The sequence below is a fragment of the Tympanuchus pallidicinctus genome, unplaced genomic scaffold, assembly GCF_026119805.1.
Source record: "Tympanuchus pallidicinctus isolate F22 unplaced genomic scaffold, pur_lepc_1.0 scaffold39, whole genome shotgun sequence".
Classification (NCBI taxonomy): domain Eukaryota; kingdom Metazoa; phylum Chordata; class Aves; order Galliformes; family Phasianidae; genus Tympanuchus; species Tympanuchus pallidicinctus.
Window position 1 is genome coordinate 922228 of NW_026294757.1, and position 24658 is coordinate 946885.

Below are 24658 nucleotides of genomic sequence, written 5' to 3' on the forward strand. Positions count from 1 at the left end.
TCCAGAGGATCATATTTATTTATTTTCAACACAAAAAAACCCATTTACGGTGGCACCGCTTCCAACAGCGACTCGCGGCGATTCACTGCCTGCAAAGGAGGCGTTAATCCTGCCGTGCTGCCCTTATGGGGACGGGGCTGAGAAGAAAATGCAGGCAGGCAGCGGGCTGAGAGCACTGCGGGGCCAGGGGGGAGGAGGTCTGGGGGTGATTTGGGGGAGGATTCGGGCAGAGCTCTGGGGAGAACATTGGGGGTGAATTGGGGAGATTCCTGGGAGGTTTTGGGGAGATTTGGGTAGAATTTGGGGAAGATTTGGAGCGGATTTGGAGAGGATTATGGGGAGATTTTGGGAGGGAGATTTTAGGGGAAGTTCTGGAGGGGATTTTTGGGGAGGGTTTTAGGAGGATTCTGGAGCCTTTCTGAGGGGACACGGGGAGGTTTTGGGCAGGCTGCCCCAGCTGGTGGCAGTGATGGAGCCTCCGTCATCTTCCTGCAGCTCACATCCATCTGCCTGTTTGCCATCAGGGCTCCCCCATCCTCACCCCAGGCCGGGTTTCAGGAGAGCCTGGGGGGGCTGGGACCCCCTTTGGGAGCTGTTGAGGTTGTGGAAGAGAAAAGGTCCCGTCCTGTAGGTGTGCGCTGTGTCCTGCACTGGTCTGATGGCACAGACTCCTCCGCAGTGCGAAGCCAAAAGGTTTGATTCACTTTTCCACGGTCTTAAGGCTAAACTGCTGCGGGATTTTGTTCCAACCCCACTGCTTTAAAAGGGGTTGGAGGAGAGGGCGGTGAGCACTGAATGGTGCTCAGTGCGCCCCTGCTGCTTCCTCACCTAACAGCTGATGGCTGCGACATTCCTCTGCTGGCAAAGAGGAGTGCAGGGAGCAGAGCCCTTCTGCTGCGTCCCCCCCAGGCAGCATTGGGGTCCAGTTGGCTGTGGGAGCAGCCACCCCACGGGCGGTTCAGATGCACATCTTATCCATCAGCACTTCATAAGCGATGATTCCGAAAAGCTCTGAGCACGGTCTGTGCCCACACCGCCTTCTGCTGCCCGGCTGTCAGCACGGATAAGCTGAACCGGGCGGAATCTGGTCGGTTTTTGGATGAATACCCACGGAGGGATTTCTGGGTGCTGCGGGACGCGGCGGTCACCCAGAGGGAGCCGCTCATCTGTGTGGGTTGGCGCAGCGCAGAGCCAGGCTGACGGCACAGAGCTCCGTGCTCTGAGCTGGGGCCGCTGCCCTGCGCGTGGTGGGACCTCAGCTGTGCCACAGCGGGGAGCAGGAGGGGCTGGGAGCAACTCTGCGCCCCCTGGGGAGGTTGAGGGGCAGACGGGAGGGCGGCAGCTCTGATGAACGGCTGCTGGAGCCCCGCGCTGCGTGGGATGGGAGGGAAGGCAGCACTGCTGGGGATGGACTGAAAGCACTGGAGTCGAATCTGTCCTAATGCTGCTTAATGAGCAAAACAATCGATTGCAGATACAGCAGCTCGCCGTCCAAAGCGAGCAGGAGCAAATCTCTGCTGAGCTGAGCTCCCTGGTTATCTCAGTGCTTTGGAAGCTCTTATCTCGACCCGCTGCCGATCCCAGGAGCTCACAGCTGCCGTGCAGTGAGTGGGGCTGTGCCTCCCGTACTTGGATGGAGGAGAGGATGCAGCAGCACCTAGTGGAGAAGGCTCAGGAACCTCCATCCGTCCCTCCCTGGATGTCCACTCTCCCTCCTTCCCTCTGCTGCGCCGCTCCTTCCTGGCAGACAGGCTGAGCCATAAGGGCAGCGTTCTTCATCTCCCACCTGCACTGCAGAGCTCATTAGGGCCAAATTCATTAAGGCCCATCTCAGAGCCCCTCTCCATGGTCGATGGATGCACAGTGCTGAAGGCCCTGCAGCATCAGCAGTGGTTTCCCAAGGAACCACCCAGCCCTGCGCCGGGCAGAACAAAACCTTCAGGATGTAAAGAAAAGGAGAAAACCAAGAGAAACGCGTTTGTGTTCCTAAACGGCGAGGATTTGGTGCTTCACACCTGGGGAACTTCGCATTGCAGCACACACGACCCCGTCCTGCTCTGCTGCCAGGACCCCTCCGTGCCCCCAGACGCAGCGTGGTGTTTGGGATCAGCCCAGGGAGCAGCGGCAGCTCTGTGACACACAGCGATTGCTTTACCCCGAACAAACACCTCATTTAATGCAGGAAACGCAGGAGGGCTGCGAGCAGAGGAGCTCGGCCGCTGCTCAAAAACCACGTGTAGAGTTCCAGGAGCAGGAGCTCAGCACGAAGAGGCCGTCAGGAGGCCGACGACGCTTTCACACCTCCTGTTTCTGCGTTCTGTGCCACATTCATGGGCAGGACTTGGCTCCGTACCGCGCAGCGCGGTGCCTCACACACAGCCTGCAGCTGCCAGCGCTGTCTGGGCTGTACGTCCCAGGGCTGCACACCACTGCAAAGAGAGCAGAGCCCATCAGAGCTGAATGGGAACCCGCCTGAATTCTGATGCCACCCATGGGCTGAGCACCCTCTGATGGCAGCAACGTGACCCCATGGGTGCCCCGTTACCGCAGCAGCCGGCGCAGCTCCGGTGGGCGACGGCGTCGCTCCCAAATCCTGGGCGGCAGCTGTCGATGGGGGTCACGGAGAAGCTGCCCTCCACGTAATGGATGGCAGGGATGGTCTGAAATTGGTGCTTCAGAGCGTAAGTCTGCTTCCTGAAAAACTCTCCTATTCGCTCTCTTGCCTGAAACACAGAAACATTGGAGAAATTAAGAGAAGTGCCCGCTGGTTTGGGGTTAAAAACGTGAGTGAAGACTTCATGGAGGGGGAAATCAGGGCTGGTGGGGGTGTGCTGGGTGGTGTGTGCTGCTGTCAGTGTTAACCAGGCTCCGAAATCAGCTGCTCCACATCGTGTCCCATTTACAGAACCGTAGGTCTGGGGTTTGGTGTAGAGAACTGAAGTCTGCTGGTATAAATGTTTGTATTCAATTCCTTGTGTTTAGCTGGCTGACGTAACATTTTTCTTAATTATTTGTATTTAATGCATCAGTCTGACCTTTTAAAAGCAAATTCCCATCTGGAATTTAATTATCCAAGCCTCCATCAGCTGCCATTGGATTAATGCCATCAGTGCTGGGTGACCCCACCGCAGGGCAGAGGGGGGGGTTTGGGGTGCAGGGGGGGATGGCACAGAACCTGCTGAGCTCTGTGGTTCGCGGTGCCCTCGCAGTCCTGAGGAAGGCGGCTGCAGAGATCTTTCCATCCCGGAGCAAAGGGATTCACTGCGTGGGGAGAGAAGCGTGGCCACGGGGGTTCCTTTGGGGATCCCCTGCAGCCGATGCCCTGCCCGCATCTTCGGGTTTGTTCCAGGACAAATGGAATCCGCGCCGCCTTCTTCGGTGTTTGCTGTGATCCCCCCGCCCTCTCGCCCCCCTCGTTTTCCCTCTCGCGTGTGATTTCTCCTCCTCTCCGTCGCTGCCCAGCAGTGCTTTGGGAAAAGCTCCCCGTTTGCTGGGTGTTGGTTTCGGAAAGGGAGAGCGGCGGTGCTGCCCCATAGCAGGACCGATTTGTGCCGCCGGGATCGGGAGCGGTGATGGGGAGATGAGATGAGATGTGCCGGGGGGTCGGGGGTGGCACCGGGCTGAATTCTCCTGGGGGCTTCGGGGCTTTGGAGCTCCGCTTTGCTCTGCGCGCTCCGAGCGCCGCCGCTGCGTTCTGGCTCCATCTGTGGGCTGGGAAGGGAAAACGCAGCGGCTGCGGAGGGCAGCGGCCTCGTGGGGGCCCGGGGGTGACGGCGCGGTGCTCGGTGCCTGAAACCATCGCTCCTCCATTACCCTGAAAAGTGATGAAGAGTTCGCTCGGGGAGCCCCGGTGGGGAACCTCGAGGGAATGGCAGCGGTGCGAGAGCTGCTCCACGCGGCTCATCAGCTCGGAGATGAGATCCTCCAGGATCTTCTTCAGCTCCTCCACGAACCGCGCGTTGGCTGCCAGCTCGCATCCCTTCGAAGTGAAACGGACCGAGACCTGGTACACGTGGTTGGCTTCCCTGTATGCTGCCAGAAACAGGAGGTGAGCAGGGAACAGCCCAGTGCCCCCCTTCCCTTCACATCTGTGGTGTCACGGCGTGGATGGGGACGAGGTGAGGTTGGGTGCTGTGGTTCTGTGGGGTGGGGACACCCTGAGCAGTGCTGGAGCTGCTCAGGACCACAGGCATACAGTCCTGGTTTGCAGATGCTGTGTAGGTGGGTTGGTTCTCGTGGAGGACGGAGCTTTGCGTTTTACTCTTGAAGTTGCCATATATTCCTGGTGGCGGTTATTTAATGTATGAATACATACAGGGAGAGGATGTTAGCACTCCACTCACCAAGCTTTGAAATCCACAGGCCTGCCACAAACCCAAAGAACCACAAGGGCTGAGTGCATCAGCTTGCCACCTTACCGTACACCATGAACCTGTAGGTGTTGGTCACAGCTACTTCTTTTTGTGTTGAGGTTTCTATGATTCTGTGGGAAAGCACACACTTGTAGGCTCCAGACATGGACTCCTGGAAGCCCAGCAGCACCAGCTCCCCAGAGCTTGTGAGGTTTGCGTATCCTTGCCCTAGGATGGAAGCAGGAGGGCTGAGATGGGTGGGGATGCTTGGCATCCTGTGCTGCGCTCATCCAATGCAGTCCAAGAGGAGGAGGTGTGTGGTGCTGTTCTGCGGCACTCTGGGTTCTTTTAGGCTGAAATGGGCTGAATTGGAGAGCTGGGACTTGGGGCGATGTTTCCCTTCATCCCAAGCATTTCAGAGAGAGAAAGGAAACGTATTTCAAGGCCAGAATTTGGGGGACCAACCCAAGGGCTGTGCGACGCTTCGGCCCCGCTGTACAGAGCGGCATCAGTAGGAAGAAGGAAAATGTGATTTTGGGGGCAGCAGCCTCTACCCAGCCATTTGTGCTCAGCTTTTCCCCTCGCAAGGAGAGGTGTGTGGGTTTCCTGCCCCAGCTTCCCCGATTCCCAGCCCCCCCCCAGGGGCCGTTTCCACACCTGAGCATGGAAACAGCGGCTCAGGCAGTGGGAGAAGAGCGGAAACGCCGTGTGGGCAGCGCTGAGCTCCTCACCTTCTAAATTCCTCCCATCTGGGCCGGTCCACGAGTACCTGGGATCTATTACTTCATCTTGAGAAAGAGTCAAATCCATACACACCAGGGTTGGGCTGTTGGTGAACACCTTAACGTAAACATTTTCTGCAAAGTGAGAGGATGAAGTAAAGTAAGAATGAAGAGAGAATGAGGGATGTTTATATTGAATGAAACCACGAAATACTTTGGGAGCGCACAGAGCTGGAGGCCGACTTTGTTTCTTGTGTTAGGATTGAGGCAGCAGAAAGGAACCATCCCCAGGAGCTGGGAGCCGACCGAGGGCCGAACCCAGAGCAGCATTTGGGGCACTGAGGGTCCATCCCTCATTTGGACGTCACTGCTTCCCCTGCAGCACCAGAAGATGCACGCACTGCCCAGCTCAGCCCTTCCCATCGCTGCGTGCCATCAGGGCGGTGTTCTGGAGTGCTTTACCGAATGCTCATGGTACCTCAGTGCCACCCCAGGAGCCTCCTGAGGCCTCGCGCTGTGTTTGTGCAGTCAGGCAGGTTTACCTGCGCTCTGGTCGTTGCCATAGACCACATTCTTCTGAAAAAAGCCAACGGAAAGTTGCTCTTCCTCAGGTGCAGCTCTTGCTGTAGGGAAAAGGATGAAGAATATTACAGATAGAAATCCAACCGTGCTGCTGTTTGCTCCGTCCTGGCAGGATCCTGCTGCCTGCTCCCCACCTCCCCAGGGCTCAGTGGGATGGTGGTGACACGACGGCTTCACCAGGTGGGTGCTGAGGCTTCTGTGGGCTCAAGGCAGCCCCTCCAGCACCGTGCTGGGGGATCGCAGCCAGACCCTTCCCCACCCCATGGCTGTCAGTGCTGAAGGTCCTTCCCATGAGGTGCCCCCATCCCTCAGCCCCCCCGCATCCCCTTGCGCCCCTCTGGGTTGGGGCTGTGCCTTCAGCCCCCCTCTCTACCTGCTCCCGGAGCGCCCTGTTGTGCCTCTGCCACCACTGCCACGATGGCCACCACCCCCAGCAGGGCTTGCTGGGGGCAGCACGGCCTCCCACCACCCCCTGCCATGCCAACCCCCTTCAACGGCCGCTGCTGTGCGAGGCCAACGGACGGGGGGTTCCAATGGGGGGGGAGATTCCAATGGATGGGGGGGGTTCCAACGGCCTTTCTTGCCCTCCTCACCGCCACAGGGCTGCCCCACACATGGCCCCAGTGGAGGGGATCCCAACCCCACACAGAGCCCCGCTGGGAGGAGGGATCCCGGCCCCTCCCTTGGCTGCCTTTCCTCCCACATGCTCTTGTAATTTGCTTTGTTTTCCAACAGCAGCGCTATTTCACGAAGGAAAACAGACGACGAGAGCCTGGCTCTCAGTCTTATCTCCGCTAATCTCGGGTGCTCCCAAGAGTGGAGTCCGTTCCACGTGGCCCCGAGTCCAAGGAGCGCAGCGCCTGGGGGCGTCACGACGCGAAGAGATCGGCGGTGGTTGATGTGACGTGTCTGCAGCATCGGGGCCACTGACACCCAAAGGAAACCACGTGGGAAGGTTGCTCGTGTGCGTGGGCACCGCTGCGTGCGGCTGCTGCAGGGGTGGTGGATCCCAGAGCAGAAACGGTGCTTTTAAGTCTTATTGTTTTCCTTTAATCCCGTGACGAATTTGCGCTCGGAGACGTGAGCTGGAGGTTCGCCAGCTCCGGGTGGGATGAATGGCTGGGATCCATGGGATCCTGTGGGGGGGATCCTTGGCTTTGCCCATGGGAGTGCACCTGGGGGAGCGCTGCCCCCCGACTCATGGAATCATTTGAGTGGCAGGAACCCCACCAAAGGCTGTCTGGCCCCGCTCTGCACTGAATGGGGACCCCCCAGCTCCATCAGGAGCCCAGAACCCATCCCCTGACCCCGGGTGTCTGCAGGGATGGGGCACTGCCACCTCGCTGACAAACTGTGCCAGCCCTCACCGTTCTTACTGTAATCTTTTTCCTTAAATCTCCTCTCTTTCAGTTAGAAGCCATTTCCCTTGTCCTGTCACAGCGGGCTCTCCCAAAGAGTCTGTCCTCTTCTTCCTACCATTACTGAAAGGCCACTGTAGGCATCCGGGAGCCTCCTCCTCCCTACGTTAAACACCCTCAGCTCTCCCAGCCCGTCCCATGGAGGGTTGTTCCACCCCGAGGATCGCCGTTGTGCTCCTCCAACAGCTCCAACGAGCACCACAACCTCGGCTCACCTCTGCCCTTGCCCCATGCCCGGCAGCTAACCGCAGCGCCCGGTGCCGGCGGGGTCACAGCCCTCCCCCCCGCTCCGTTCCGCCGCTCTCCGTTCCGTTCCCCTCCCTCCGGATGCGGAGGAACGCGGGGCCGCGGAGCGGAGCGCTCGGATCGCGCAGGTGAGGAGCGGCCGCGCGGCGCCGACCCCGCGGCGTTGGAGCTCCGGTGCCGCTCAGGGCTGCGGGGGAACCGAACCGCGAGAAGCGCTGAGGCGGCGGCGGGGGGTCGCCTTCATTTCTCCCCATCCCATTTCAGCAGCGTCCCGATGCGGTTGGGCTCAGCGCCCTCCGCCTGAGCCTTCACAGTGCGCGCTAAGGAACGAGCGGGCGGCTGCTTGCTCTCCTCTTGCAAAGCCTCCCTGCAGCTTTCGGGAGCAGCGAAAGCCCGAAGCGTGCGGTAGTGCGGGGCTGCAGCCCTTTCCTTCCTTGAGGAAGGAAAACAGATCGTTCTGGCTTTTCTTTTAACAAGCCTGGAACACGGCTCCACAAAGTGCCCCCATCAGAGCCGGGATCGCCCCATGCTGCCCCAAGACCTTGGTGAGAGGCTGCAGTCTGAGTCCTGCTGGGACCCCTCAGCCCGGATTCCTCTGCGTGCTGATAACGCGAGGGTTTGGTTATTTTGAATTAGGCGCAGTTTTCTATTGGAAAGCATCCGTGTCCTTTGCGCTCTGAAACGCGATTTTGCGTTGCAGCAATATCTCGCACACAATCTGACTTAGCTGGGACTGCCTGAGGGGCTGCCGCCGTATCTCAGCAGCAGTTCTGCTCTCCGTGGCTTCGTTTCCTCCCTCTGGTAGCTGCAGTTGCTGAAGAAGTCGCTTCGCCTTCCTGTTTTGGCGCGTTCAGGAGTTAACGTGGAAACGGCGCTTCGGGTCTGGGGCTGTAGGTGGGGTGGAGGATCAGCCCGGCTGAGGTCGCATTCAGGGATGGAAGCGGTGTAGAAGGCAGCGTTAAACGGCTTCACCGGGTGCGAGAAGTGCCGCACTGCTCTGTTTCCATGGGTTCCGAGGGCTGCTGAGGTCAGTGGGAAATCGGCGAGGAGCACGAGGGGCTGCGCTGCTTTGCTCTGCCGTGGCTGTGGGAGCCTTCCTGCGGGCAGGGGCCGGGCTGCTTTCTCTTGGCGTGTTGGGCCTTTTGGGAGAGGCCGAGAGGAGGAAGGGGGCTGTTGTGCTCCGCGCTGCGCTCAGAGGGCCGGCGGCAAAAGGGATGTAAAAGGACGTCGGCTCTGCAGCGCTGTCGGGTCGAGAAGTGAGAAGGCAATGGTGTGGCTCGGGAAGCACAGAGGTAAGGCCATCGCAGCTCCAGCCCTACCCAATCCCGTGGCCCAAAGTGCTTTTATCAGCTACAATCCAGGCAGACTCTTCCGTTGCTTCTACGGACGGGCCGGGCTGCGGGACGGCGCACTGACGTGGCTGCGCCCCGCGGTGCCTCGCCGCTCCTCTCACGACCCATTTGAATATTCGTGCTCGTTTCGCCTCCTGGCGCGGCACACGGGAGGACCGAGGAGGGCTGTCGGGGGCACAGCATCGTTACTTCTGCTTCGTAACAGAGCTCCGTGCTCGGCTGCAGCCACGGCACCCGGTGTCCTCCCTGTGCCCGCTGCCCAGCCGGTGGCTCTCGGACCCCTCGCTGCCAGGACAGAAGCGCTCTGTGAGTTCCCACCTCGTGTTTTTTTGGAATGCTGGGGAGTTTTTGTGCGGGGTTGGGGATTGGGGCGCTCGCGTTCAGCGCCGTGAAGGGTTGGGGTTGGAGTATCTGAGTTGGGGAAGAGATCTGAGATGGAACGTTGACAACCGGGGGTTTCATACGGAGATGCTGCTAAGCCTACAGGGAGCTTCTTCAGGTGAATGCGCGGCGGGGGGGGGGGGGTGGATGGACGCTGAGCCTGGAAGCGACGCAAGGACCGGGCTGCTTCTGCACAGAGAGGAGATGCTGAGGGCCGTGCTGCCCGGCAGTTGCCCGTGGGCTGGGATCTGTGATGGTTTCACGTCAACCGGTGCACAGAGAAAGTCTCCGTGCTGCTGAGATGCAGCCGCTGCCGTAGGGCTGGCTGTGCCCTGCTGGTCGTTAAGGCAGAGCCGGCCAGACAAAGCGGCACAGAATAGCAGCGATTTGAGCCTCTTGCCGAAGCATCGGTTGTTTTCAGAGCTGTGAGGATTCGTTTAATGGAGTGTCCACGTTATTTGGGTGTAAGGTCAGAACGCACAGCAGGGAGAGCTTTTTCTGCGTGCTGTGCATTGGCTGACGTTTCCGTGTCGCTGCTCTGGGTCGTTGGGCCCATTTGCCTCTCTGCGCTTCACACTTCCTGCTACGGTAAAATGAAACAAAGGCAAATTAGCAGCTTTAAATATGAGGCAATTGAGTATTTCTGATGCAGATGGAGTGAATATTTGAACTTCTTGTTATCCAGCCCTGTGACTTCTCTCACGACAGAAGTTAAGGCAGAATTTATGTCTCAAGGAAGAGAGGCTCCACGAGAAGCTTGTCCTCGTGCAAGGACAGGAGGTCTGGTTTAATTACAGGGGATGTTTCATAGCTGGCAATGCTTCACAACTTGTCCACAGCCCCAGGAGTGCAGGGTGCTGATGGTTTGGGTGACTGCAACGCCTGCCCTCACCGTCTCTTTTCTTCCTGCTCTTTGCTGAGAGCTCATTAAGGGCAATGGGAACAGTGTGCAGCACAGAATCACAGACCAGAACCACTCAGAACCACCACGATCACCAAATCCAACCCACCCCCTCCCCCACACCACATCCCCCAGCACGGCTCTGAGACCCACTGCTGAGAAATGGGTGCAGAGTGCCCATTTGAGGGCTGCGACGGAGCCAAATGTTGAAGAGCTGTGCTGGGTGCATCTCCTTTTGCTTTCCTTGCTGGTGCATCTCTTTTTGCTTTCCTTGCTGGGCTCATCCAGCCGTGCAGCTCTGGGCAGCCCTGTCTGAAAACTCCATTTCTCCACACAGAGTGAACAGAACTTTATGCATCGACTTGGTGGAGACCACGGAAATGTTCCATGCGTGGTGGTGGCACAGATAGATAACAGTGGGCTGCAGTTGACACCTCCTGGCTGAGCTGCTGACCACCAGGAAAGGGCTTTGTCCCTCCTGGTGCTGCTCCTGGGTTATGTGCAAAGCGGAGAAAAGACGTTCAGATCTGTAGAAAAAAAAAAGAGGAAAAAGAGAGAGGAAAGGAAGGAGGAAGGAAGCAGATGGCTGTGACACCGTGAGGAGGGTGAAGCCTGGAAGCCAGCCTGCAGCTGCAGGGCTCTGCGGGTTCCAGCATCCCTTGGGATCCCCATCACAGCTCCCAGAGGGGAACTGGGCTCGTGTCGGTGCCAACAGCTCTCACAAGGGCTGCAGGTCTGTCCTGGGCTGTGGAAGAGGGGCTGTGGCACTTCCTGCTGCTTTCTGCTCCATCCGTGTCAGCGCTCGCGGGGCGCAGAGGGGAAGGCAGTGGAGAGGGCGAGCCGGTGCTGAGCTGCAGGTTGCACTGAGAAATGCAGAACCTCTCATTTGGGGCATATGTAAAAGCCTGTATGCTGACACGTGATGATCATTAGGTAATTATTTGAGTTTTGCTTTTTCAGTTTGGCTTCCAGCGAAGAAGACGGAGCTCTCAGATTAACACTGTGAGCAGCTTTGCAAATCTGGAGCAGCTCAGAGCTGTTTTTTTCTGTGTCTTTTGCAGATTCACAGAGCAGCATGGACCTCAGCAATCCCCAGGAGCAGCCCAAGGCCGCAGGTACAGCCCCAGCATCCTCCCTTTTGTAGGGAGGGGGTTGTGAGGACGAGGGCATCGCTGCTCTTGCTGTCTGTTAACGTTCACAGCATGTTGGGATGATTTGATTTAGTAAAGATTTGGTGCCCGCTTGTGTCTGGGAATCTGTGTGCAACTTCTGGGCGACAGATTGGCTCCATGGAATTGCAGTGGGTGCAGCAATAAGAGAGCAGTGCTGGGGGTTGGGGCTCGGAAACAGTGCGGCAGAAATAGTCATTTCTTTTCCCAATTTGCTTTGCTTTTTCCAGAGGGACAGGAGGTTCTGGAGGAGTGCGACCTGAGCAAAGGGCAGGAGGTGGAGGGCACGGATAATGCAGAGGAGCTGAAGGAGCACAGTCAGTCCAATGGAGAAGCAGGAGGTACGGTGGGGGTGGCACACAGCAGGGGGTGTCCCTTGGCTTTCTGTGCATCGTGGGAGCAGTGAGGAAGGATGTGTTGGGTGTAATGGAAAACAAACAGCACCTGCTGGCTCCTGGATGGAGAAATTGTTGTGCCTTCGTCCTGCTTGCACGCAGGGTGAGGAACCTCGAGTTTCTCCCTTGAATCAGAAGCTCATGGCCTGAACCAGCAGCACTGCCAACATTCCTGCCTGGAATGGATGCGCTGTGCTGCTGGGGGCAGCCCTGAGAGGCAGCAGGGGCTGGGGGTGCAGGCAGCACAGCAGTGCTGTGGCTGTGGCTGGTAGTTCTGACACAGAGTGTTTGCGTCACGTGAATCAGTGATTGCTGCAGGGCTCCTGGTTTGGGGTGTTCAATGGGAGCCCCATCCCTGCAGGTGTTCCAGGCTCTGTTAGTTCCTTGTCAGTCTGATCTAGAGGTTGGCGGCCCTTCCCATGGCAGGGGATGGAAGCAGGTGGTCTCGAGGTCCCTTCTGACCCAAACCATTCTATGGTTCTGTGATTCAATGACTTCGTGTTGGGCCGCAACAAAATGTTTGGGTTTCCAGCTTCTCTGTTATTGAAGCTGTGTGTACTGCAGTGTCTGGGCAGGTGGGTTCTGCTCCACTGACCCTAAAAGGGGACATTTCATGTTTTTAACTATTGAACGTGGAAAGCTTGGGCCTTTCCTACACCCAGAGCCATCTGATGTTGCCTTCGGATCCCACAGCTCACAAAGCACTGCCAACCATTTGTGCACCCCACCACCGTTTCATAGAAGCACAGAATCTTAGCATCACTGAGGCTGGAAAAGTCCTCCATCATCATCCAACTGCCCACCTCCCACCAGAACCTCCCCTCTACGCCGTGTCCCATAGCACAGCATCTCCAGGTTGTGAGGTGTGTGAACACCTCCAGCTGCCGTGACTCCCTGGGCACCCATTGCAGCATCTGACCTCTCTTCCGGAGAAGTTTTCTCCTCATATCCAACCGCAGCTCTGTTTTCCCCTCCTCCACGCTCACCCCGAGCAGAGGCAGGGTTGCTTCAAACCCTTCTGGTGCCGCTGAGCACGCGGGCTGTGTTTGTTCTGCACCGCAGCTGCTGGAGGTGGGATGCCGAGCGGCCGACGCAGCGCAGCCCTGCGGAAAGGCTCCAGCAGCTGCAGGCAGGAGGTTGCAGTGATGGCGCAATTGGCAGCGCGGTGGAAAACGTGCACGTAAAAATTCAAAAAAGGAAGAAAAAAAACAACCAACCAACAACAACAACAACAAAAAAAACAATTAAAAAAAGCCCTTCTTTTGCCTCCAGGGGATGGAAGCTGCGCTGCGGTGCACACGTGTGCGCCTGCTGCAGCCCCGCGAGCAGCGCTCGCTTCCTGTGTCTGCTCAGAGGGTGCTGGGGAGAAGTGGGGGAGCGCTCCGTGCCCCTCATTCCTCCGTGCACCCCGGAGCTGAAGAGCCCTGCAGTTTAAAAATCAGGTGGAAAGAAAAGGCGTCACTTCTTGGGGGACCAAACCCAAGGGTCCCCCAGGGACCCAAACCCCTGGATTCGGTTGCTTTGTGCCTCAATTCCCCTCATCCTGAAGGGCTGAAACTTTTGGGGCGTACGGACGTCAGCTCCCTTCCGTGCTTCCAAAACCAAACCTGGTGGTGGCTGCGGGGCTGATGAGGGACGCGGGGGAACTGCACCGAGCTCCCACCGAGCCCTGAGCGCACGCACTTATCAGCCCGGGGAGGAAGCGCCGCGTTTTATCAGCGCGTTCCATCTCCGAGCGCTGCGCCCGGGGTTTATCTCGCGGCATCAGCGCTGCTGTGCAGCCCTGCGGGGCTCTGCGCGGGGGCACGGAGCGGGGAGGCACCGCTGTCAGCCCTGCGCCGGGTGGGAATGATGCGGGGAGCAGAAGGCATCGGCTGCCCGTGGGACTGGGGCGGGTGCGGGGCAGAGCAGTGCTGTTCGCTCCTCCTGCCGTGTTCCCCCCTCGATGGCGGTGGTGTGCGGTCGGTTGATGCTTTCGGTGCTGGGATGGGCTGTGCGCTCTTTTCCCCGTCTCCTTGAAGAGAATTTCTCTTCGGTGTGTGTTTCAGATCCGTCCCCTGCTGTTCGTGAAGATCCAGCACGGTCAGAGGAGCCATGGGGCCGCCCGGCTCACTCCCTGCACTGGGCAGGGACACCCACAGCTCTGTCAGAGCGCCCCTTCATTTTGGGCTTCTCGAAATTAAGGGAGGGGAGAAATATTTGCTGTTGGCATTGAGTTGAAATCTGCTCTGAGGTGGATGAGCTGCAGTCCCATCCACCGCCCTGTGCAGAGCAGAGGGACCCAGGAACTGGAATTGTTTGCAGGGAGACAACGCACTGGAGGGGCTGTGGGGGCTCAGTGGGGTCGGAGCACGGCGTGCTCCCTCTGAGGGGGGACACTTCTCCTTTATCAGCAGTTCCAGCCGTCTCATGTCAGCGTGTCTCAGGAGGAAAGTCCTGTGGAAATGCTGTTATGGGTTGGCAGAAAGTTGGTGTTAGATGGGAAATATCGGTTAGGAAATTGGAGACATAGGTTGGAACGCAGATTCCTCATTAAACCCCCGCTCTGTGTCTGAACAAAGAGCTTTAAAGGGCTGCGATTGAGTTCGGGTTCAACCCAGATCACCTCTGAGATAAGAGGCATTGTTCTGCTTCTAAAATATGTGTTATTCTTGTAATAATCGCACAACAACAAGATATTGTGCTTTGGCAACAAAAGGACGTGGCTGTAGCTCCTCCAAACGCTCGGAAAGCGACGAGCAGCGTCCCTCCCTCCCTTCATTTTGCAGCCCCGCTCCTCGCATCCCTCTACAAACAATGGGACACGGTGTGACTCTGGGGACTCCAAAAGGTCCAGGAAGGGACCCCCTGCACGGCCACGTGTCTGTGCAGCTGTTTTGGGGATGAGCCGTAGGTTAATTAATCCCTGGTAGAACCGCGTCCCCTCCATACGCACAGCGGCAGCGTCCTGCGCCCCGCGCCCTGCTCCGAATCCCATCCGCAGCTGTCAGCACCCAGCAAACTATTTATCTGCTTCCACGATTCGTTTAATTGGATACTTAGGAAGCGGCAGCCGAGAAGAGCTTTTCCCTTTTTCCTCTTTTATTTCTTTTCCCTATAATCTGAGGGAACATCTGCACCGCGAGGCGCTCATTATCTCCCGATCGGCGCAGCAAATCAGCGGCACCGTTAAAGTGCCACATCGCCGTGATTGAGTTCCTTTGTTCCCCCGTGGACTTTTTGCACGTGTGGAGGTGTCACAGCGGAGGTGTCACAGCGGAGGTGTCACCCCCAGTGCTGCTCCTTTGCTGGCTCCTGGTGCTCCGCCTCGTGCTTCTTGCTGTGCCGAGGCCAAACTTTGCTCCACAAACCCCGCACGTCTTTTTTTTTCTCTATCTGATGCTGCGTTAAGTCTGATAACGGCGGGTGTGTGTGCTTGGGGGGGTTGTTCCGAGCCTTCCCTTCTGGTGCTGCCCTGCTTTGTCCTTGTCCCCGCCGCTGGTGCTGCTGGCTGCTGGATGGGACGCACACGGCGCTGCTCACAGTGACTCACTCTGCAGCCGCCACCGCTGCTTCGCGTTGGATTTTTTCCAGCACCCATTGTTTTTACAGCGTTTCAGGTGAAACAAAAATATTACTCTGGAGCCCGTCTTTCATCTCACAGCCACCTCCCCAGGAAGCGAAACCCCACGCTCAGCCCTCCTGCTTTTGCTTTGCTGCGTGCCGCTGCTCTCTGCCCCGCGCTGCCCTGAGCTGAGCGTCGTTCTGGCTGCAGCTCTCCTGCGATAACAACCCAGCTCTGTTATTGCTGGGGGCAGCTGTTGTTTTCCCTCGCTTCCTTGCCCCTTTCTGCTTGCTGTTGCCTTCCTCTTGCTTAAGAGGGACCAGCCTAGAAACTCCTGATCCCATCGCGGTGGGGTGTGGGTGGGATGTCGCACCCTTCTCCCGATCTCGCAGCATTTGCTGTGCCTCTGGTGGTGCATGGAGACAACGTTGGGGCTGGGGAAGGGCTGAGGCTCTTTCAGACCCCCCCCCCCCCAGCCCTGTGGTTCGGTCTGGGCTGACCGCACTCCTCCTCGTCTTGTGTTGGAGCTTTCCTCTTCATCTCTGCCCTCTCCCAGGTCGGGGTCTGTCTGACTGCAGATGAGGGTGGAAAAATTCCAATGCTTGTAATGTTTCTGATTTTGATCAAAGCCTTTTCCTCAGTGCTGCTGCTCTGTGCTCTCAGCCACAGGAGGGGGACAGTTTCAACTGAGGTTCTTCAGGCACCCACATGGGACGGAAGCGTGGTGTTGGGGTAGCCCTGCAGATGGGCTGAGCCGCGCTCCATAAGGCCGTAAAGCATGGCTCAAATGCATCCATGTGCTCCATAAAGGAGTAATGCATGGATTGGGTGCGACTCTCTGCTCCACATGGCAGTATTGCATGGCAAGCAGTCGGTGTGCAATGTGGGAAATGCAGAGGTGGAAGCGTGGGATGCTCCTTTGGGCACCCAGCAGTGCTCAGCCCTTGTGCTGCGCTTCAAGGACGCTGCCATGGCTCTGGGAGGGTGAGAAGCTGTGAGCTGCTGTGAGAAACGGTAGGAAACAGCAGAGAGCTCCTCTCACGTGAAGCTTGCAGCTCATCCCCCCCCTGGAAGCCATTGCTTTCAGTGCAGGCGGAAGGTGAGACGTTGAGTAGAAAGTGGGAATTGAAATTGTGTCAGAAAGTGGCACCGAGGTGCAGCTGCTGCGCCTCCCTGCTGCAGCTCTGATGGCTTTGGAACCGCCGCCTTCGAGGGGGAAATGCAGCTTTTTGGTTTTGGGAACGAGGTTCTGTGGAGGGGTTCTGATGATGGCTGTTGCTGCTCGGTGGATGGAGATGCGTGCAGGAACTGACTGCCAAAGTCCTGAGAGCAGAACCACCCCCCCGGGGCAGAGACGGTTTGGGGAGCAGGGCTGGTCCTGTAGGAGGGGTGATGAGAAGTGACGTGGGTGGACCTGCGTGGAACCTTCCAGCAAACCCCTGTGAGCTGTGTGGGCCGCTGGGAGCGGAGCAGCCCCAGGGCTGGGCTTCCCTGTGATGGAGAAGGGCAGTGGATGCCATCATCCCGGGGATTGATGACACTGAATGATGACAGTGGATCCAAGGGATCTCCCCGAATTCTCCTCTCTGCTCGAATTCCTGCACGAGGTAACAGCTCTCAGCCCATCTGTTCCCTCCATCTTTGTCCCAACCGCCTGAGCACGGCACCAACACCAAGGCTGGAGGAGGGGCTGTCCCCAAAATACAGCTGAAAACACTGATTTCATGGAAGCATTCGTTGCCAGGTTTTTATGTCTTTTATGTCACCGCCTCATTTTCGCTGCCGCTGCTGTTTGTTCTCAGCATTTGATGTGGTTTATTACTCAGAACCGAAGCTAATGCACTCGGCAGCCCAAGTTCTGCACTTGGAGAAGGGATCAGTGATTCAGCCCCACGCTGACTGCCCAGCCCTGCGCTCAGCAGAGCAGCAGGCAGCCGTGAGAGCGATGCTTTCCAACAGGGCTCAATAGATTTCATCTGCTGATGCTTCCCTTCACCCAACTTGAGGCAGAACTCGAGGCTCAGCCGCAACCCAGACAGAACAGTGGGTGTTAAACTGGACAAAAGCTGCCCCATCAGTTGGGAAGGGTTGTAGTGCGAGCTGTGATGCTGCGGTGGGGAGGGAGAGGAAATTTGGGCATCATCAGCACTTTGTATTGCGAGACCCATCGCTCATCCCTGGAGCTCTGTGAGCAAACTGAGCTGTGTGCCCTGCATGGAGCTTGTCGGAGTCTTCTCAAAATCTTGGAGGTGTTTGGATTAACACTGCAGTGGCAACTGAAGATTAGAACGCATTGCCTAGGATTAATTGCTTAGAATTAATTGCTTAGATTTAATTGATCAGAATTAATTGGTCAGAGTGTTTACCCTGAGATCACTGGAGGTCTCAGCAGAGCAGATGCAGTTTTTGGCCATGCTGGAAGCGCCGCAGGACATTTCCAACGCCGTTCTCTGTTCCCAGCTCACAGAAACGCCCCGTGGCGTCCATTTCTGTGGGTCATTCTGGGCTGTGGGTCATCCTGCAGAGCAGCATCTGCGAGTGCACGCGTGGGGTTTGCGCTGCGTGATTCTTTTATCGTCTGCAGAAGGAAATAATCCACCGCAGGTAACAGCAGGGCTTATCTGGCTGGGGGCGCACGGGGGTTTGTCTGACTGCGTTTCTTTATCTCAGTGAGGTTAAGCAAAACTCTTGGGGAGATGGCTGATACAAGTTTATGTAATTTTTGGTGAGTATTTTCTCTCAGATGATCGTTTTTTTTCCCCCACTTTTGCGCTCTGTTTCGCCTGCAGATGATGTTAAAGTGAAAAGCGAATACGGTGACAGAGAGGAGAGTGCTTTAAATGCTGAGCGCATGGAAAACCCGGAAGAATCCGAAATACCTTACAGCTACCCCAGAGAATACAGCGAATACGAAGGCATTAAGCTGGAAAGGCACCTGGGCTCCTATGACAACGCCAGGCCAGCGAGTGGCAAGATGACCTGCGATATCTGTGGCTTAGCCTGCATCAGCCTCAATGTCTTGATGGTTCATAAACGTAGCCACACCGGTAAATATTCCACCTTCTTCTTCAGTACTGAAAGGAAAACAGTCTGGGATGAGAGAGGATGCCGAGGTTGGGCTTTCCTGGTTCCATCCCACAGGGGTCTCTGGCAAACCGCTCACGTTTCTGTGCCTCACTTTACCCACTCTGCCCTATTGGGACTCCATGTCACAGCAGCGCGTTGGTGAGGCGTGTTAAGGATTTTGGATGAAAGGCACTGTGTCATTTCAGTATTTCAGCCCCAACACACGGGTCAGATGGTTTCTGTGCTGCCGTTTCCAGTCTGTGTGCTGTGTTTTTGTGCCGTCCTTGCGCAACAAACCAACGAGCATCTTTGGTTTTGAGCTGGGAGATAGGGCTTTTTTTTCTTTCTAAAAGTTGCTAGCTTGTTGGAATCAGCCTCCTCCAGACCACTCCTTTCCATGGAAAACCTGTGCAGTGGTTTCCATATGTGTGTTATGAGAAGCTCTGACACCAGAGCTGCACCCAACTCCCACTGAAGCCAACGGAAGGGCTGTGTGTTTCTGTATACAGAAATTGATCTCATTCTTTCCCCTTCCAAAAAGGAAAGGGTGTGAGGATGGCGTGATACCCACATAACCATTAAATATCCTTTTTTGTATGTCATTTTAAGGTGAGCGGCCATTCCAGTGTAATCAGTGCGGAGCTTCCTTTACTCAGAAGGGTAACCTCCTCCGCCACATTAAGCTACATACAGGGGAAAAACCTTTTAAATGTCATCTTTGCAGTTATGCCTGCCAGAGGAGGGATGCGCTAACGGGTCACTTAAGGACACATTCTGGTAAGTGACTTCAAAGGCACTCGGTGTGTTTCAGATGTGTGTCACCGGGACACGACGTGCAGAAAACAGTCAGCAAAGTCTGCGCAACTGAATGGGCTCTGAGGAGCTGGCAGAGAGCAGCGAGGGCTCTGTGCCGTGTCAGTGGGACCCAATGGGACCCAGCGGGACTGTGTGGGACCCAACGGGTCTCAACGGGACCCAACAGAATGCAGTGAGACTCAGTGGGGCTTGGAGAGTCCCAACGGAACCCAACGAAACATGGTGGGACTTGATGGAACCCAATGAGATCCAATGGGACCCAGTAAGACCCAAGGGGGCTTTGTGGGACCCATGAGACCCAAGGGAGCTTGGTGGGACCCAATGGAACCCAATGAGACCCCGGAGGATTTGGTAGGTCTTGGTGGAACCCAATGAGACTCAATGGGACCCAATGGAACCCAATGAGACCCAAGAGGACTTGATAGGTCTTGGTGGAACCCAATGAGACTCAGTGGGACCCAATGGAACCCAATGAGACTCAGTGGGACCCAATGGAACCCAATGAGACCCCGGAGGATTTGGTAGGTCTTGGTGGAACCCAATGAGACTCAGTGGGACCCAATGGAACCCAATGAGACCCAAGAGGACTTGATAGGTCTTGGTGGAACCCAATGAGACTCAGTGGGACCCAATGGAACCCAATGAGACTCAATGGGACCCAATGGAACCCGGTGGGGCCATCCTGGGACTTGACTGTGCCCTGGATTTGCTCAAACACCTGTAGGAGCAGAACCAAAGGCAGCACCTCGCTGCAGTAGTGCCTTTCATCTGAACTTCTTAACCTGCTCCACAAATGCGGTACGATCCCTCGAGTTTGGTGTAGGGCGTTGTGTCCATTGCACAGGTGGGAGAAACGGAGGCACAGAGCTGAGGTGATGTGAGTAACAAGCCGGGTAGAAATGGATGAATTCCTCCAATTCTTTAAGATCAGAACGTGCTGCTCTTTGATTTCCTGTCTTATAAGGGGACCCAGAAAGAAAGCAGATGTTCTAAATGATAGATATTATCTCTGCACAGTGCTGCACAGAAAAAAAAAATACAAACCTCACAAAGAACCCAAGCTAAAATTGAGATTTACCTGATGTGAGTGAATGAGATGGGTCTGGCCAAGGGCCAGAGCAGTTGTTGTGGTCGAAGCCCCACAGCACATCGTGCTCCCAACACGACTGGTGCTTACCGAGGCCAGAGTTTGAGGGCTGGCTAATTAAACAGCATAAAGAAAGCGACCTAGGAACACAATGTGCTTCCTGATAAGGTTGTTTGGAGATGAGCTGAACCCACAGATGGTTTTGTTTTGGTCTCGTTTTCATCACTTTCATGAAATCCTTTAAGTACCCAGTGCTGACGGAGCAATGCCGGGCAGGTGGGACATGGCAGCACGGTGCCATCATGGGGAAGTGATGCTGAGGGGAGCCGCCAGCTCAGATCAGCCTTTAGGCAGCTTAGGGATGAGGAAGGCTTTGCAGGAGCCCTAATATGACCCCAGAAACCCCAGTTTTAAGGCAGTTTCCATGCTCGTAATCCCAACAGACATGTAAAGCATTTCTCCATGTGCTGAACATTAGGCTGCCAGCAGTACGCCTGAGTGCCAGGGCGGGCGGGTGATCCTGCAGCTGTTCAACTCTCCCTTCCATTTCACAGTGGAGAAGCCCTACAAGTGTGAGTTCTGTGGCCGGAGCTACAAGCAGAGGAGCTCCCTGGAGGAGCACAAGGAGCGGTGCCGCACGTACCTGCAGGGCAGCGGCGGCTGTGAGCCGGGTGAGTGCCTCGCATGGCAGGGCTCGTTCCTCTCTTTTTGCACATCATTCTGGTACATTTCTCTTTAGAAACAGGGCTTCTGGTGAGCTGTTAGCTCACAGCTTTGCTCCAATGGCTTCCAGTGACTCGGGAGCTGCAGTGTCTCACAGAGGGTCTGGCTCAACGCACCCCTGGGCAGCCAGCAGCAGAATGCTTTCCTTGGCATCACTTTTTTATCTCACAGTGGCTCTGAATACAACTAAAACACCTTCCAGGCAGCATCTCTGTAGGTGACACATTTAGAGAGACAGCCGTGTTAACGAATTGTCTCACAATAACCCAGAAGCTGTGCCCAGCGATGCTGCTGTGCAGCAGAGCTCACGGAACCCAAAGAACCCTCAGCAATCTGGTGGTAACTGCATGCAATGAGGACCCTCACCCTGTGCAGGGGGGGTCTGTGTGTCTGCACTGAGACACCACCCTGAAGAAGCAGTGGTTGAAGGGCGCTCGTGGAGCTCCTTCTTTCCAGCAAGCAGTCGTTGCTTTACAGCAGCAGTAAAAGGCGCTGGCTGTGTGAGCGTCAGCAAGTTTTGGTTTTCATGAGAACTTGTGCACGTTGTGACTGTGGTTTTGTGTTACAGTACACACTGTCACGATGGCAATCGCCCCGAGGTGTCCACCGCGGGAAAATGGAAAACATGATACCACCCTCCATCTCTGCTTTTACACCATTCTCGTGGCTCACATTCATTTCAGAATAGCGACACGTCACGCATCCACAGCCTGCAGCGCAGCCACCTCAAAGGGGTCGCAGAGGAAACGTGAGTTTCCAGCGCACGGCGTGGCTGTGCTCTCTCAGCCCTCCTGAAAACACATGGCAGTGTTTCTCGTGGAGCAGCGAGTGATGAAAAACAGGAACTCCTGTCTTGCTGAGGTGTTTTCTTTGCGCTCAGTTTTCTGCTGTCGGCGTGGCGGAGCAGAGGGGGACCCCGGCGGGTTGGTTGATGCTGCTGATTGATTTTTTCCCTCCCAGAGAGGAGCACTTTGTGCTCATTTTTAGCATCGCTTTCAGGCTTCTGACCCTTTTCCCAATGGCTCCCTTTGCTTTGAGTTTCGGTCCCTTTTCCTGCGGTCCCTTCCACACGGACCCAGCTCTGTGTGCCTCTGCCCGTTTATCCGGAGCACCACAAGGCTCCAGCAGTGCCGTTCCCATCCTGCTTGCTTTTTAACACGAGGTTTGCACGTTCCTGGCCCAGCAGCAGCATGGAAACATCTCTGAAGAGCAGCTTCATGCAGCAGCGTTGCTCAGGCCCTGATAACGATCTCGGTCGTGTTGTTCTCATTGCACAATAACCCGCCTCGGCTCCACTCTCCATTATTTAGTGACCACACTGAGAAGTGGCAGGAAGCAATGCCTCTAATTCGAGCTCGTCTTTGTGCTTGAGGGTTTTGAATACAATGCCCACACGTTCTAAAAATGACACTCTCATTTATGGGGCGAGAGAAACCACGCTATGGAAACAGCGAGGTATGGGAGAGGTGCTGCTGTCCGTGCTCTGCACAGCGACCAGAGCTGGCGGGGAGATGTGTTTGCAGAGGGTTCTTGCAGCATCTGTAGAGATACTTCAGTTTTCTGGCTGCGCTGTTGGACCCCTCGGCTTGTAGGGCGTCCCTATTCCATGGGCTGAAGCAGGCTGAGTGCTGGCTGTGGGGCTTCAGGGGCTTTGGGGTTTCCTTATGAGTGTTCAGCTCTCAGTGTAACTGTGAGCAAAGCACTCGGTCCTTTCTGCCAGTCAAACCTGAAGTTTACGTTTAAGATACATGTTATAATTAGATAATGAGTTCTTTAAATTGGGGTCGGGGTGCAGAGTGGGGTCTCCTGGTGGGTGTGGGCACAAGATGGGGAGAGTCATGGCAGGAGGAGATGGATGAGATGGATCTGGTGACTTCTCCCCTCCTTTGAGAAGTCTTTAGAGAATGCTGAGAGGGAGCGCTTCCTAAATACCAGGCTTTGCTCCTGGAGTGCTTGGGGGGTGGCACAGAGCTGGGTGAAACCATTGGGTTGGGTTTGGGAAGGAAGCGCAGTGCTTGGGAGAAGCCATGCAGCATGGGAGCAGATCCTGTTTCCCTACAGCTCTGCTGTGAAGGTGCTGATGAGAGCTTTTATGCCCCATAAACAGAGGTCATTTATTTCTCTAGGAGGAAATGCCCTCTGGCCGAGGTCACTGCTGCCTTTGCAGGGAGCTGCTCGCTGCCCCCTGAATGGGGGGCACTCACTGAACGGGGTTCCCCCAGTGGCACATAACTGAGGGGACAGGTGGGCACTGATGCTCTGCTGTGTGTCAGGGCAGGTGGGAGAGATGGCAGGAACTGCTCCGAGCTCACCAGGAGGAACGGAGAGATTCTGGGGATGGGAAATCCAGGCTTTAGCAGTGCAATAGATGGTAAAGACAGGGGTTGAGAAAAGGGGGAACTAGAAAGGAAAAAAACTACTCAAGAAAAGCAAATGGAGAGACAGCAGGTGTTAGGGTGGCTTTGTTCATGGCAGTTGTGGATTTTCTTTAAAAAAGCAATGGTTACATCACGACTGAATCGCTGCAGAAGCTGACTGGGCTGGGGAAGCTCGGAGCGTGAGCTGCTGTTATCTGTTATAACACGAAGTGCTCAGAAGGGATCAGACAGTTTGTGGAGCACGAGTTCCAGAACTAAAAACCCCACGAGGTGCTGCTGCCCCGGCTGCCCTGACTCATCGCAGGAGCTGGCAGCAGCTGGGAGCTGCACAAACATCACCGACCCGTTCTGGCTGAGGTTTGGTGAGTCATGCTTCGTGCCGCCCGAAACCCATCTGATACCGACTGCAGTCACAATAAACACGTGAGGAGGGGCTGGGAGGTCTGGAGGGAAGTGCTGCATGCAGAGCTATGGAAGGGTGATGGTGCTCCTTCGTGCCTCGAGCTGAACAAACTGTAATTTAAGCCTGGCGCTGAATAGAACTGCACTTAGCAGGACTGAGATGATGGCAGTGTTTGTATCACAGCTCCCTGGCGCTGCTGCTCTCTCATGCAGACGATGCTCCATGTATTTCAGGTATCTCTATGCTCCACTAGGAGCCAGCATTCTTACTTTGGCATTGCCTTGGGAAAGCAGATTGCCCTTCCCCACCCTCCTCAGGCAGCAAACGCCAAGAGGAAGGCACAAGCTCTGAAAAGCTGTCACTGCTGTGGTCCCTAACGCTGCAGCCCTCCGTGCTCCTTTAACAGCAAAGCAGCACCACCGATACTCGCTGGTTTTTGGGGCGAAGCTGCAGCAGTTACACTTGTTATTAGTTGGGTAGTTGTGAGATGAGGTGGCAGCGTGGCTGACCCCGCTCTGCTGCTGTGCAGCTGTTTCCCTGAAGCAGTGGGCATTGCAGGAGAGCTCTGGGGAATAGGAGGACCCTCAGGACCTCCCACGGTCCAGGGATTGTGGTCCAGGGGCATCAAACAGTCCAGGCTCAAGGGAGGGATCCCAGGGCACGTGTGCACTTCTCTGACAAATCTGGGAGGTTTGAATTGGCTTTCAAACACCGAATGCTTTCAAGCGTGCCGAAGGAGGGAGCATTCTCAATGGGCTGATGGAAAGAAGAGCTGGAGCCGTGAGGATGCTTGGAAAGATGGGCTGTGAGGAATGGAGGGGGTTGCGTGAGCTCAGCGCCACGCTGCAGAGCTTTGCATCTTTTGGCCCTTCGTGAGAAGGCGGGCGGTGAGCGAGCTGTGAGTGATCTCTGGAGCAGCGCAGTGGGGCTGAGCGCTGGCTGGGAGCCTCGGCTGGGACTGCAGGTGTCTGCAGCTCTTACTCAAAGCAAAAAGGCCAACCGAGCTCCGACTCCAGCACCACGATGCTCTGCAGGCGCCCGTCCGGACCGCCGGGCTCCCGCTTCCCTTTGCATCGGTTTCGCACGGCTCTGTGCTCAGTGCTGCTCCCGCTGACCGCAGCGC

General features: G+C 56.2%; 2 protein-coding genes and 1 pseudogene across 11 annotated transcripts in view; 1 reads left to right on the top strand and 2 right to left on the bottom strand.

Moving 5' to 3' along the window:
• On the bottom strand, positions 1–7447 carry ZPBP2 (zona pellucida binding protein 2). The gene is made up of 8 exons (XM_052700103.1): positions 7290–7447; positions 5617–5697; positions 5084–5209; positions 4419–4580; positions 3814–4032; positions 3176–3711; positions 2546–2723; positions 1–2429 (listed from the first exon to the last, which is right to left on the bottom strand). Exons 3-8 carry the CDS (start codon positions 5160–5162, stop codon positions 2329–2331), a joined length of 1275 nt encoding a protein of 424 aa, XP_052556063.1. The 5' UTR covers positions 5163–5209; positions 5617–5697; positions 7290–7447; the 3' UTR covers positions 1–2328.
• Positions 5617–7381, bottom strand: LOC128089053 (uncharacterized; annotated as a pseudogene).
• The window catches only part of IKZF3 (IKAROS family zinc finger 3), a 22496-nt gene continuing 5221 nt past the window's right edge, over positions 7384–24658 (top strand). Inside the window, exons 1-7 of one of the 10 annotated variants that reach the window (XM_052700063.1) lie at positions 7467–8347; positions 8560–8978; positions 11016–11069; positions 11354–11464; positions 17852–18109; positions 18738–18905; positions 20586–20702. In XM_052700063.1, coding sequence (XP_052556023.1) covers positions 8588–8978; positions 11016–11069; positions 11354–11464; positions 17852–18109; positions 18738–18905; positions 20586–20702 — 1099 coding nt within the window. In that variant the 5' untranslated portion in view covers positions 7467–8347; positions 8560–8587. The other 9 variants (XM_052700070.1, XM_052700062.1, XM_052700065.1 and 6 more) reach the window with 9 other exon arrangements.